Here is a 12654-nt window from a genome sequence, read left to right on the forward strand (position 1 = left end):
GGGGGTGGGAAGTTGAAACTTTACTGGTAGGTCATTAGAATAGTAACAGTGAAACAAGCTCCTCCCACTTCTACCCCTTGATTCCTGAAGTCTTTGGATATCTTTGCCTCCGGGAAAGAAACTTCACTACAAGTTAGTGGCTGCTTCAAAGCACGGCCTGCATCTCCCGGGACATTAGGGACATTACGCTAGCTTCACCAAGTGATTTCACCCAGCTGACACCAGAAGCAAATCTTCAAAAGTGCATTCCGCCATCCTTCAGGGTGATGGGAAATACAGCAGGACCGGTGAGTTCCAGACAGAGGCACTGACAACATCATGCTTTCGCGAGCCCACGGCCACACTTCGTTTGCTGTAAAATGAGGTAAAACCAAAACTAAAGATGTAGGATTACAAATATAAATAAGAGAGGAGCTAAGAATAATAATGGGACTGTATTAGAATGTGGGATTGGTGATAGAAGTGAGTTAAACCCTCACTCATTAGAACAGGAAAGGAAGCCGGTGGGTGTGGCTCATTTTGGTAAATCAAGAAATAGTAAAGGTGCCTGGGTGGCTCAGTCGGTTAAGTGGCTGACTCTTGATTTCAGCTCAGGTCATGATCTCACAGTTCATGAGGTCGAGCCCCACATTGGGCTCTGTGCTGACAGCATAGAGCCTGCTTAGGATTCTGTCTCTCTCTCTCTCTCTCTCTCTCTCTCAAAATAAATAAACTTAAAAAAATCGTAGCAAAAGCACATCACCGAGAGCTATGGAGGTAACTACTGGAAAAAAGAGCCCCAGATACGTAGTATTCATGTCTGGGGCGTTGTGAATAGTGGCAGTGAAGACTGAAATCTTCCTGTAACAGTAGATTTTAAAAGATCTTCATTATCTCTTAATTTTATTAAAGGAATATATACATTTAAAAGGAAAAATGATAAAATGAATATCCATCTGACTTGCCTGTCTCTTAAGGAAAGTATTCTTCTCCTATTATTTTTACATTTTTTTAATGTTTATTTTGAGAGAGAGAGCACGCAAGCACCAGTGGGGGAGGGGCAGAGAGAAGGAGAGACAGAATCCCAAGTAGGCTCCACTCCATCAGCACAGAGCCCCATGTGGGGCTCACACTCACTAACTGCAAGATCATGACCTGAACTGAGATCAAGAGTCATCAGACACTTAACCGACTGAGCCACCCAGGCACTATGGGAAAGTATTCTCGAAAACATCATCCATTCTACTCAATGTTTCGTATCCAAGCCACCAAAATGCTCAATCCCTCCATATGGGTCCCAAAGAAATTTGTTTCTGAAGAATGTACATATTTCCTTTGCGAGAGAATGAAAACTCTATTCCACAATGACTTTTCCTTTTGCCTTAATTGTCAAAAAACTGTAATGTTAAGCAGTCAACTGTGATGTTGCTTCAGTAAGAAGTGATTTTTCTCAGGTTCCTGACACCATTTTTTTTTTCTTTTACATTTATTCATTTTTGAGAGCATGAGCAGGGGAGGGGCAGAGAGAGAGGGAGACACAGATTCTGAAGCAGGCTCCAGGCTCTGAGCTGTCAGCACAGAGCCCGACGCGAGGCTCGAACTCACGAACTGCAAGACCGTGACCTGAGCCGAAGTCGGATGCTCAACTGACTGAGCCACCCAGGCGCCCCTGTTACTGTTTTCTATTCATTGCTCTTTGTTTCTCTTTTTGTCTTCCACTCTTTTCCCACCTTGTCTGGCTTTAACTCAGACTTTTTCTTTTTTTTTTTTAAGTTTGTTTATTTGTAAGTAATCTCTATGTGGGGCTTGAGCTCCCAATCCCAACAAGATTAGGAGTTGCATGCTCTTCTGACTGAGCCAGCCAGGCACCCCTTTAACTGAACCTTTTATATTATCCCATTTCTCTCTTCTCTTAGCATATCAATTATACTTTTGATTTAAAATTATTTTAAGTGCTTGCCCTTGAGTATACACTTACAGTGAATCCAAGTTCTCTTTAGAATAACAGCATAGCACCTCACGGGAGTGCAAGACCTTAGAATATTTCTGATTTCTCCCTCCCATCTCTGATAACATTGCTGTCATTCACTTATTGATAAGCTATAATTACCAAATGCATTGTTGCTATGATGATGATTATTTTTTGCTATGGTTATTTTAAACAAACTGTTATCTGTAAGATTAATTAAGAATATGACGGGGCGCCTGGGTGGCTTAGTCGGTTAAACATCCAACTCTGGATTTTGGCTCAGGTCATGATCTCACGGTTTGTGAGTTTGAGCCCCACATGGGGCTCTGCGCTGACAGTGCAGAACCTGCTTGGGATTCTCTCTCTCCCCCTCTCTCTGCCCCTCCTGCACTTTTCTCTCCCTCTCTCTCAAAATAGATAAATAAACTGAAAAACAAGAATATGAAAAAGAAGGGGTGCCTGGCTGATTCAGTCGGTGGAGCATGTGACTCTTTATCTTGGGGTTGTGAGTTCGAGCCCCACAATTTTTTTTAAGTTTTAAGAATGTGAAACAGCAATTTTTTTTTATCGTCATTTATTCCTTCTCTAATGCTCTCTTCTTAATGTAGATCTTAGTGTCTGACCTATGTCATTTTTCTTCTTTCTGAAGAATTTCTTTTAACATTTCTCACAAAGCAGGGCTACTGGCAACGAAGTTCCTCAATTTTTGTTTGTCTGAGAAGGTCTTTATTATTTCTTCTTTACTTTTGAAGGAAATGTAGCTAGATACAGTACTCTAAGTTTGTGGCTTTTTTCTTTCAACACGAATATCTTTCTTCACTCTCTTGCTTGCGTGGTTTCTGAGGAGAAATCCGATGTGATTCTATCTTTACTTCTTACTATGAAAGCTCTTTTTCTTTTTTCCTCCTCTGGTTTCTTTCCAGATTTTCTCTTTGTCTTTAATTTTCTCCAGTGAGAATGTGATATGCCCAGGAGGAGATTTTTTGTGTGTGTTTCTCCTGCCTGGTGTTCCCTGAGCTTCCTGGATCTGTGATTTGTTGTCTTTCGTTAATTTTTGAAATTATCAGTCGTTATTGCTGTAAATATTTTTTGTTCCTTTCTCTCTTCTCCTTCCGGTCTTCTCACTCTACATATGTTACACCTTTTGAAACAGTCACAGGATTTGTGGATATTGTGTTCTGTCATTTTCATTCACCCTTCTCTTCATATTTCAGTTTTGGAAGTTTCTCTTGACGTAACTTCAAGCTCATTGATTCTTTCCTTGGCCTTGCCCAGTCGGCTGATAAGCCCATCAAAGGCATTCTTCACTTGTGTTACAGCGTTCTTGATTTCACACATTTCCTTTACCTTCTCAGAGTTTACATCTCTTTGCTTACATTATCCCTCCATTCTTTCATATTGTCCACTTTTTCCATTAGAGCCATTAGCATAGTCATCATAGTTGTTTAAAATTCCCAATCTGATGGGGCGCCTGGGTGGCTCAGTCAGTTGAAGTCTGACTGTTGATTACAGCTCAGGTCATGATTCCAGGGTCATGGGATCAAGCCCTGTGTCAGGCTCCTCGCTAAGCATGGAGCCTGGTTAAGATCCTCTCTTTCTCCTTCTGCCCCTCTCCCCTGCTTGCACTCTCTTTCTCTCTTTAAAATAAAAAATAAAATAAAATAAGATGTGAAAAAATAAAAATTTCAATTCAATAATTCCAACATCTCTCCAGATCCAAGTCTAGCTCTGATGCTTGTTCTGTCTCTTCAAACTATGTGGTTTTTTTTTTTTTGGTTTTTTTTTTTTTTTTTTTTTGTCTTCTAGTATATCTTGTAATTTTTTTTAGGTTTATTTATTTTGAGAGAGAGCGAGCCAGCTGGGGAGGCGCAGAGAGAGAGAGGGAGATAGAGGATCCATAGGAGGCTCTGCGCTGACAGCAGAGAGCCCAATGTGGGGCTTGAACTCATGGACTGTGAGATCATGGCTTGAGCCGAAGTTGGACACTTGACTGGCTGAGCCACCCAGGCACCTCATAGTATGCCTTGTAATTTTTTGTTGAAATTTGGATATGATGTGTTGTGTAGAAGCAACTGAGGTAAACAGGCCTGTAGCATGAGATTTTGTTTATCTTGCCAGGGTTTAGTCCATGTTTATTGTTTGTTGCAGCCATAGGTGTCAGAGGCAAAATATTCCTCCGGTGCCCTTATTTTGTCTTCCTTGTTGTCTTTGGGTTTTCCTAGAAACTTATTATGATTATTATCATTATTATTATTATTATTTTTAATTTTTTTTCAACGTTTATTTATTTTTGGGACAGAGAGAGACAGAGCATGAACGGGGGAGGGGCAGAGAGAGAGGGAGACACAGAATCGGAAACAGGCTCCAGGCTCTGAGCCATCAGCCCAGAGCCCGACGCGGGGCTAGAACTCACGGACCGCGAGATCGTGACCTGGCTGAAGTCGGACGCTTAACCGACTGCGCCACCCAGGCGCCCCATATTATTATTATTTTTAAAGTAGACTTCATGCCCAGCATGGGACCCAATGTAGGGCTTGAACTCACGAACCTGAGATCAAGACCTAAGCTGAGATCAAGAGTCAGATGCTTAACCAACTTAGCCACACAGATGCCCCTAGACACTTCTTAAATTAGTTCTGAGATGGGCAATTCCTTCGCTTGTATCCCATTTTTACACAGGCCCCCACTGATGTGGTGGAAAGGTGTGGAGAGAGGGGAAGGCTAGAAGCAGCTAGAGTTAGGTATTTCTTTTCCTCCAGGTCTGTTAGGCTCTATTAAAATCCCAGCCGGTTTGGCATTTGGGGCTGTCTTAGTTTGTTTTGAGGGAAATCCCTGAAGAACAGAAAGCTCTGGGCAATACTTCAAAATGGCTGCTTCACCCTCTTCCTGTTGGGACCACAGGGGGATTTTTTCCATCTTTCTTCCTCATGAGAATCTGGTAGGGCTCCTGGAGGTTAAACTCACAAAGGTGCGGGGCCCCTTAAGATTGGACCTCTGCCCCCTGAACTCTTTAACCCTTGTCTACACTGGCCACACCAGCAATTCATCAATTACAGTTTAGCTTTTCCTCCCCTGGTAGTGGTTCAGACAGAGATTGATGCTCCAGTGGGTTGTGATTCTCTGTCTCTCCAATTTGGGGGCAGCCGTTTGTCCTGTGATCTCAGTTCTCTGATGGATCTAAGAAGAGTTCATTGATTTTTCAGCTTGTCAGCGACTTTCTCTTTTGTGCGGATGGCAGTGATGATTGCCAAGGCTGGACCAGGAAACCAGAAATCCAGGTACATTTGTAGTTGTAGGATTTCCTTTTTTTTTTTTTTTCCTTTCATTTTTAACGCTTTATCAATCATTTAAAATTTTTTCTATGATTCCACTCACTATGGCCATCTTTTTCTGTAGGTTTTAATCATATTCATTATAAAATACTTTTCTGTAACTTTTCTTATCTAGTATTATTTGCAGATCTATTTCCATTGACTGAATCTGGATTTTTTTTCTCGTGACTCAGTCACATTTGTCTGTTTCTTGGCATGTCTGGTATTTTTTATTGTATATCAGACATCATGGATGACAGGACACAGAGACTCTGGGTTCTGTTATAATTCTCTGAAGAGTGTTGAGTTTTGTTCTCCAGGGGGTTGAATTATTGGAACATCACCAAAACCTCGTGGAGGCTGGGCTTCTAAGTTTTACGAGGGTGGGTATTTTCTGATTTTGCCCTTAGTTCTAAGGCAAATCTCTTATTTCTAGAACATAGTCTTTATTACCAAGGTGTGATCCTTTTGGGGGTTAAAAGAAAAACTGAAGCGTTTACCAAGCTCCTCTGTCAGACTCCAAATTCTGTCTCCCCTGGAGCTAGCAGCAAATGAATCTCTTCTCAGCTTTTGGCCTTCCAGCTCTTTCTCTTTCCCTGGAATGCCTGGAATGCTGTGGGCAGTTCAGGCCAGCCACATATTTGAAGTTTATTGCTTTCAACTCCTCACTTGCAGAGGCTCCAAACTTCACTGTGTTGCCCCCTCAGTTTCCAGCTGCACTGTCCTTCCCAAACTCCATCCTCTGCCTTCTGCAGCCAATAGGACTGTGGCTTCCTGTTTGAGGTCCGGCTGACCAGAAGAGAGAGCTCAGGGAAAAAGCAGCTCTTCTTTTTAAAAATAGTTTTATTGATTTACTTTGAGAGAAAGAGAGCATGTAAGCGGAGGAGGAGCAGAGAGAGAGGAGAGAGGGAGAGAGAGAGAGAGACAGGGAGAGAGAGAGAGACAGGGAGAGAGAGAGACCCAATCAGGCTCCTTGCTCTCAGCGCAGAGCTTGACACGGGTCTCCATCTCACAGTTGTGACTTGAGCCAGACTCAAGAGTTGGGTACTTAACCAACTGAACCACCCAGGCGCCCCAAGCAGCTCTTCTTTCAAGAGCTGCCTTCGTCCACTTTGCTTTCTGTTCTTCTCCGTTGTTTCCAGGTGGCTGTTTCATATATTCTGTCCACATTTCATAAAGCAGAAAGTCCTCTACCTTTGGATTTTTGAATATGTAATCCATATCATCTATTCCAGAAGCGAACTATTAAAATAAACAAGCATAGATAATTGGAGCGTAAGACCTACTGTAAAGGCGGACGATTACCTGACCTTAATTCAGAGGATGCCTTTCAAAGTCAGGGTGTACAAGCTCAGGCAAACTTGACGCAGGCCCCACCCCCACCAGCAGCGTGGTCTCTCGGGCATCACAGAGGACGCCCCGCCGCACGCCCCGCCCCCCTCGCCCGCTCGCGCCCGTTTCCATGGCGACGCGGCACCAGGCCGGGGCAGTGGAGCCACCAAGTGGGAGTGCAGCGACGGCAGAGGCGGCGGCAGAGGCGGCGGCAGCGGCGACATGAGGGCGGGGGTGGCGGCGGCCGGGCAGCGGCCCCCCAGCTCGGGGATCCCGGGCTCCCGGGGCACGTCGCGCCTGCGCCCGCCCGCCATCCTCCAGCCCGCGCAGCACAGCACGCAGGTTGGGCTCATCGAGGCGCAGAAGCGGGTCGTGGACCTGGAGAAGAGCCTGCAGTTCCTGCAGCAGCAGCACTCGGAGACACTGGTCAAGCTCCACGAGGAGATCGAGCACCTTAAGCGGGAGAACAAGGGTGAGTCGGGGCGCCGCGGCCGCGAGTGAGGCGTCTTCCGCGGCCGGGGCCCGAGGGAGAGGCAGACCTGCCGCTCCCGGGTGCCTCCAGTACCGAAACGCTCGTGGACTCTAGAACACAAGGTTTAGAAACCCTTAAACAGGGTATAAGGAGGACACAGGGCAGCAAGCCCCACCCCGGGTCCTGCTACGTGGGTCTCGGACTCCCTGCCCCCTCCGCACCCCCTGCCTCCTCCGCACCCTGGGCCCCAAACCTGGGTCTTCGTGGGCGGGGTCGACGGGGCCGCCCCACCATCTGGTGGGGTGGTCTGGCTGTGTAGCGTTTCCCACAGTAAGCCGGGTCGCAGTCTCCTCTCTAGGCAAGTCGGGCCCGCCTGTTCTAAAAAAACTTTTATGGAAGTAAAAAGTGCGAGTGTACAGCTCAGTGATTTTCACAGACTAAACACAGATGGAGAGCCGACTTGCCATTCCCATCCAGCCCCTCCTTGGACACCTCCCCCTGCCCCCGCGTCTCCTCAGGGCAGGTCCTTCCTAACTTTGCCCCGCTGGTGGCTCCTCACCGCCGTGGGCCAGGCCTGAAGCAGAACTTAAGGCCTATCACGGTGGGACACTGCTGTCCTCTCTCTTCTCCCTTATGCTGTAGTTGGAACTCCTCCTCCCACATTCTTAGCCCTGTCTCAGTTTCTCCCCACCTTTCTCCTGTTGCCTTTACCTGAAGGGCTATTAGATCAAGGGATCACCATGATGTCAGGACTTCCTCCTCCTGACATAGGGAGTCTTGAGTCTCACCCCTGTCCCTCCCTGATGCCCAGGCTGGATGTGGCCAGCCCACGTTCTGGGTGTCGCTTGATCATTGCTCTGACCACATTTGCTCATCCATGACTAGGGGCTCCTGGAGGACTGGGTCATCCTGACTCACTCACCTCTGTTCCCCTGGAGCTTGGGGCTCCACCTAGCAGAGGGTGCCCTATAGATGTCATGGGCAGAGGAATGGACTCCTGGCGAGGCTCTTACCCAAGGGCTCTGGCTCAGGGAACAGCTAGAGGCATTGCTGGCCCTAAGACACCCAGGGTAAAGGCTTGGCCCATGGGGCAGTGTGTGAGGTCTCTCAGGGGTTCAGCGGGGAGTGCACAGGGCAAGCCAAAACCTCTCCTCCCAAAATGGCTGCAGTTTCAAAAATGACCAGAGCACATGCTTGCTTTCAGATCTCCATTACAAGCTAATAATGAATCAGAAGCCAAAGGAAGGTAAGACTGAGGCCCTTGGGTGCCTGATGGGAAATTACTTCTGTCAGGAATAGCCCCTCCAGAGTGCTTGTGTCTACCCAGCTAGCTGCACTGGCCCATGTACTATCCCAGTGGGGAGGAATCCTGGGGGACCTGGACAGACACCACTGCCCCCCACCCCCCGCCATGGTGTGGGTGACTGTGCACCCAAGCACAGCAGGTGGGGCTCTCGGGGATCCCAAGGCCTGAAGTCTGCAGTAAGGAAGCAGGAAGAGCAGCTTGGGGTGGGGCTGCCGAGACCCCACCCCTGCCACCACCGCCCCGCCCCCGGGCCCCCAGCCTTGCTGCTCTGCGGGATTCTTTTACTTGGGTTGCTGCTATGGCAGCCCCCAGCCCTGTGCCTCTGGCACAGACGGCTCTGGGCACAGTCCTTCTGGGATCCTCCCTGCCATGTCTGCTGTGACCAAGTGTAGAGACAGAGAGACCTGCAGTCACTCGTCTAAGGCCCTTCCTCATCGTGACAGCCCCTTTCTCTTTGCCTGTCCTCCAGCCCAGCCCAGGGAGACTCAGGCTGTGTTGGGCCTGTTCCCCCCACATACCTTTGGGGCCAAGTCTGACATCAAGAGGTGGTCTGAGAGGTGTTAGCCTGGTATGCCCCAGTCTGGGGATGTCCCGGGGCTCCCTTCCTAGGGGACATGGAATATGGGAACAGTGGTGGTGGGCCCTCCTCGAGCGGAGCAGAGCAGTTCCAGTGAGCTATCCTGGGCAAGTGGCAGGGCCTGTTAATGGTCCCAGTCCTGCAGGGTCGGGGGTCCCCAGTGGGATATCAGAAGAGGCCATCCTCCCATTCAGGGCCTGCTTCTTCGGGCCCAAGCCCGCTGCTTTCTGGATGGCCCTTCCAGAAATCACCTTCCCCTTGGCCTTGGTTCTGCCTCACCAGAGCAGGGGGGAGGGCTCTGCACAAACACAAACACAAACACAAACACAAACACACAGGCCTGCAGGGCCAGGAGGAAGGCACGGGTGGCCTGGCCCCTCCCAACAGCGGGGCACAGAAGTGTCCGGGAAAGCTGGGACCAAGGTGGTGCTGCCACCATCTCAGACTAACCGTGTGCATTTCCCACAGGCAGCACTTCCAATTCCAGCTTTCAGTCCATCAAGTCCGTCTCAAATTCGACCTTGTCAGTTGGCATGCCAGCACCCTCTGTGAACTCAGGGTCAGGGGAGGGGCCCATGCCCCACTGGGGCCCTGGGCCCCGATGGCCAGTGTGGGGTGCTGACCAGATTGCACCTTTGCCAAGCTCTGTGGACTTAAGGGTTAAGGAGTAGCTGAAGGGAGCCAGAGAGGGTGGCCGCCAGCTGACACCAGCAGGAAGGAGCCGAGGCGGGGTGTGACAGGACCATGAGTTGGCCAGAGGGAGACTACGAAAACCAAAGCTTCCTTGGCTACAAAGGAAGTGAACGTCAGATCAACGTGGGGCACAAGGTCCCGTGGCAGGCACACCCTGCCTGCATACAAAGAGAGGAGCCCCTGAGCCTTCCTAAGTGGTCTTCCAAGGGCAGCCTGGCAGAAGCCCTGCTTGTTGTGTTTCCTGCAAGCAGGTAGATACAGGTGGGACAGCCCTGCCTAGCGTTCTGGGCTTGTGGTGTCCTCTGCAGAGTGAGGGGAGCTAATAGCCCCTTCTCTGCACTCGGCCTCCCTGAGAGGCCAGGCATCCTCCCCGGGAGTGGCCCTTGCCCCTTCCATGCAGGGCCTAGGCAGGCCGTGGGCCTTGTCCGTGGAAAGGAAGTCTGTGCAGGCCGGGTCCCAGAACTCTCATACAGTTTCATTTTGCCCAAAATGGGGTGCTGCCTCAGAGTCAGGGAACAGCTGCGGGGCCACCCTGACCCCTGGACTTCCCCGAGACATGGGAGACTGACCCAGTACAAGTAGGGGGAGGCCAGCTTCTACAGCAGCAGTAGTTTTAGGGCGTTCAGCAGGCACCACCCACAGACCCCCTTTTTGGATCACCTGGCAGCCCCCCCAATGGGGACTCTGTTACCATCTCTCCTTTACAAGGAGGAAACCGAGGCAGAGGGCAGGCGCTCCGTGGGCACTCACAGCCAATCCTGGAGGACGTGGGCCCTGGCTCTTGATGCCCACCCACAGTGACTGCCCTGTCTGGGTCTGATCTACAGCCAACTCTCAAGGAAAGGCCAGGCCCCGGCCCAGCTTCTCCAAGAAGCAAGACTCAAAAACTGACATTCCTCTGAAGACGGACCTGGAAGAGAAGACCCCAGCTGCTGCCCTGTTTCACAACAGCAAGCGGGACAAAGCCCCAGGGGTGCAGGGGCAGGCCAAGTAAGGGCTCACCTGTACCCTGTGGGCCCAGCGTTGCATTTAGTAGGTTCACATTCTGGAACCAGCCAGCTGCCTTGCCCTTCCAAATGGGTCAGTCTCCAGGGTGAAAGCAGACTCACTCCAGGCAGGCCCATCTGGCGGGCAATGCCCTGTGCTGACCTGAGCCCACACGAGGGTGCCAACAGCAGCCCAGAAACTAATTTCTCACAGAAATGAAACAAAGTAACTTGGCCTTCACATTAGTTTGCTTTTCACCAAGACAACAAGCAAAAGAACAACAGTAAGTTGGGTTCCTGGGCTCACCCTGGGAAATGGGCTTGGCCTCCGCAAGGCACAGAGCCAGCAGGCCAGAGCAAGACCAGGGTTGACACCTGTTTCTGGGACTTCCTGGAAAGCAGCAGTGAACCTGGACTTTGCATCCGAAGAGACCCTGTTGTCCCCTGGGTAGTTCAGCCAGCAGGACGGGGTCCTGCTTCTCTGCACGGTCCTTACTTAAGAGTCCCTCTCAACCAGCCCCACAGGTGTGGGGTCAGGACTGAGGGCAGTCACACAGCTTGAACCACATCTGACCCTCAGTGCACCTTGAGGGGAGAGGAAGGGATACGCCCAGGTCACAGCTGGCACCAGAGATGGCCCCCCACCCCCGCCACCTGGTGTCTGGAGCACCCTGGCCAGCAGAAGGGAACCAGACCCTGAGGAGGCTGTGTAGACACACCCTTCTTCCCCACACCAGCCGCACACTGGTGTGGATGCCGCCCTCAAGAGAGGTGGTGGGTGGTTAGACCAATCCTGGCAGGCTAGCTCTGGGCTGCTGTAGTGCCTGTTCCAGAGATGAAGAAGTGGAGACGTCCAGTTCAGCAGCCCCCTGGGTGGCAGGCAGCCAGCACAAGGGCAAGCAGCCCCCCGTGATGAGTCTGCCCCTGCACCTGCGCAAGCCCACCACGCTTCAGCAATGCGAAGTGGTCATCCGCCAGCTGTGGAACGCCAACCTCCTGCAGGCCCAAGAGGTGAGGCTCAGGCAGCGGGGACCCCAGTGCCTCCGCAGACCCCGCCCACTGCCCCTCTTCTCCCTGCCTTCCAGCTGCAGCACCTCAAGGCCCTCCTGGAAGGGAACCTGAGGAGGCCCAAGGCTGCATCTGAGGAGGCCGGCCCCAGCTCTCCCAAGTGAGTGATTCGGCGTGGTCCCCACCGCATCCCAGTGAGGTCTGCTCTTTTGGGGCTCACTACCGACTCCTCTTTCACCAGGGACCAGGAGGCCCTTCACCAGGGAGCCGTGCAGCTCCCCAAGGTCCCCACCAAGGGCATCCCCAAGAAATGGTGAGTCCCACCGGCAGGGGGAGGGTGGGGTGGCCTGAGCCCAGTACATAAGGGGCAGGGACAGCTCAGTGCCTTGCCTGGGGCCCTGCTGCCAGCCAAGTCTCCGCTCCTGCTCCCGGGGGCACCTGTAGTGACCTCCCTCTGCCCTACCAGCCTGATTCTGAGCCCTATGCCCGTGGCAGAGCGCCCCATCCTGCCCGCGCTGAAGCAGACCTTGAAGAGTAACTTTGCCGAGCGGCAGAAAAGGCTGCAGGTGGTGCAGCGCCGGCGGCTGCACCGCTCTGTCCTTTGAGGCGGGCGGCACGTGTCGGCGTCTGCATGCCAGGTCAGGGCCAGGCCAATGCCCTACAGCTGGAGACGCTAACCCTCTCTAGATAGCACTTCAAAAGAATTCGAACACGTTTAGGCCGCGCGAAATTCCAGATAAGCAGAGTTCATGGCAGATAAAGTACTTGGTTGCTCTCAGAACCGAGACACTATTTTCTTGCTCGGTATTTTGCTATTCTGCATTTACACAAAAACACATTAAATAAGTATTACCCTACCTGTTGAAGACTGGAAATAAAGCTCGTTTCTCCACTTGTGAACCTCATCCCTCACCGCTATCTCACATGGCTGCCCTGCCCCGTGCCCCCAGCTCTGCTCCCTGCGGTGGGAGGGGCCCACTGGGGCAGTCACCAGGACTTGTCCAGGGCCTGGTGGGTGCCC

General features: G+C 51.1%; 1 protein-coding gene and 1 long non-coding RNA gene across 2 annotated transcripts; one reads left to right on the forward strand and one right to left on the reverse strand.

The window, feature by feature from the left end:
• On the reverse strand, positions 1 to 6677 carry LOC123587431. Its single transcript, XR_006707297.1, has 2 exons — positions 6570 to 6677; positions 1 to 352 (listed from the first exon to the last, which is right to left on the reverse strand). It is a non-coding gene; the product is annotated as an uncharacterized LOC123587431 (long non-coding RNA).
• A 14-nt stretch (positions 6678 to 6691) lies between these two features.
• On the forward strand, positions 6692 to 12533 carry LOC123587430 (coiled-coil domain-containing protein 74B-like). The gene is made up of 9 exons (XM_045457187.1): positions 6692 to 7063; positions 8268 to 8309; positions 9415 to 9473; position 9505; positions 10467 to 10629; positions 11459 to 11636; positions 11711 to 11793; positions 11875 to 11946; positions 12100 to 12533. The coding sequence occupies exons 1-9, from the start codon at positions 6814 to 6816 to the stop codon at positions 12236 to 12238; spliced, it is 987 nt and encodes a 328-aa protein (XP_045313143.1). The 5' UTR covers positions 6692 to 6813; the 3' UTR covers positions 12239 to 12533.
• The last annotated feature ends 121 nt before the right edge of the window (positions 12534 to 12654 follow it).

The sequence above is a fragment of the Leopardus geoffroyi genome, chromosome D3, assembly GCF_018350155.1.
Source record: "Leopardus geoffroyi isolate Oge1 chromosome D3, O.geoffroyi_Oge1_pat1.0, whole genome shotgun sequence".
NCBI classification, from domain to species: domain Eukaryota; kingdom Metazoa; phylum Chordata; class Mammalia; order Carnivora; family Felidae; genus Leopardus; species Leopardus geoffroyi.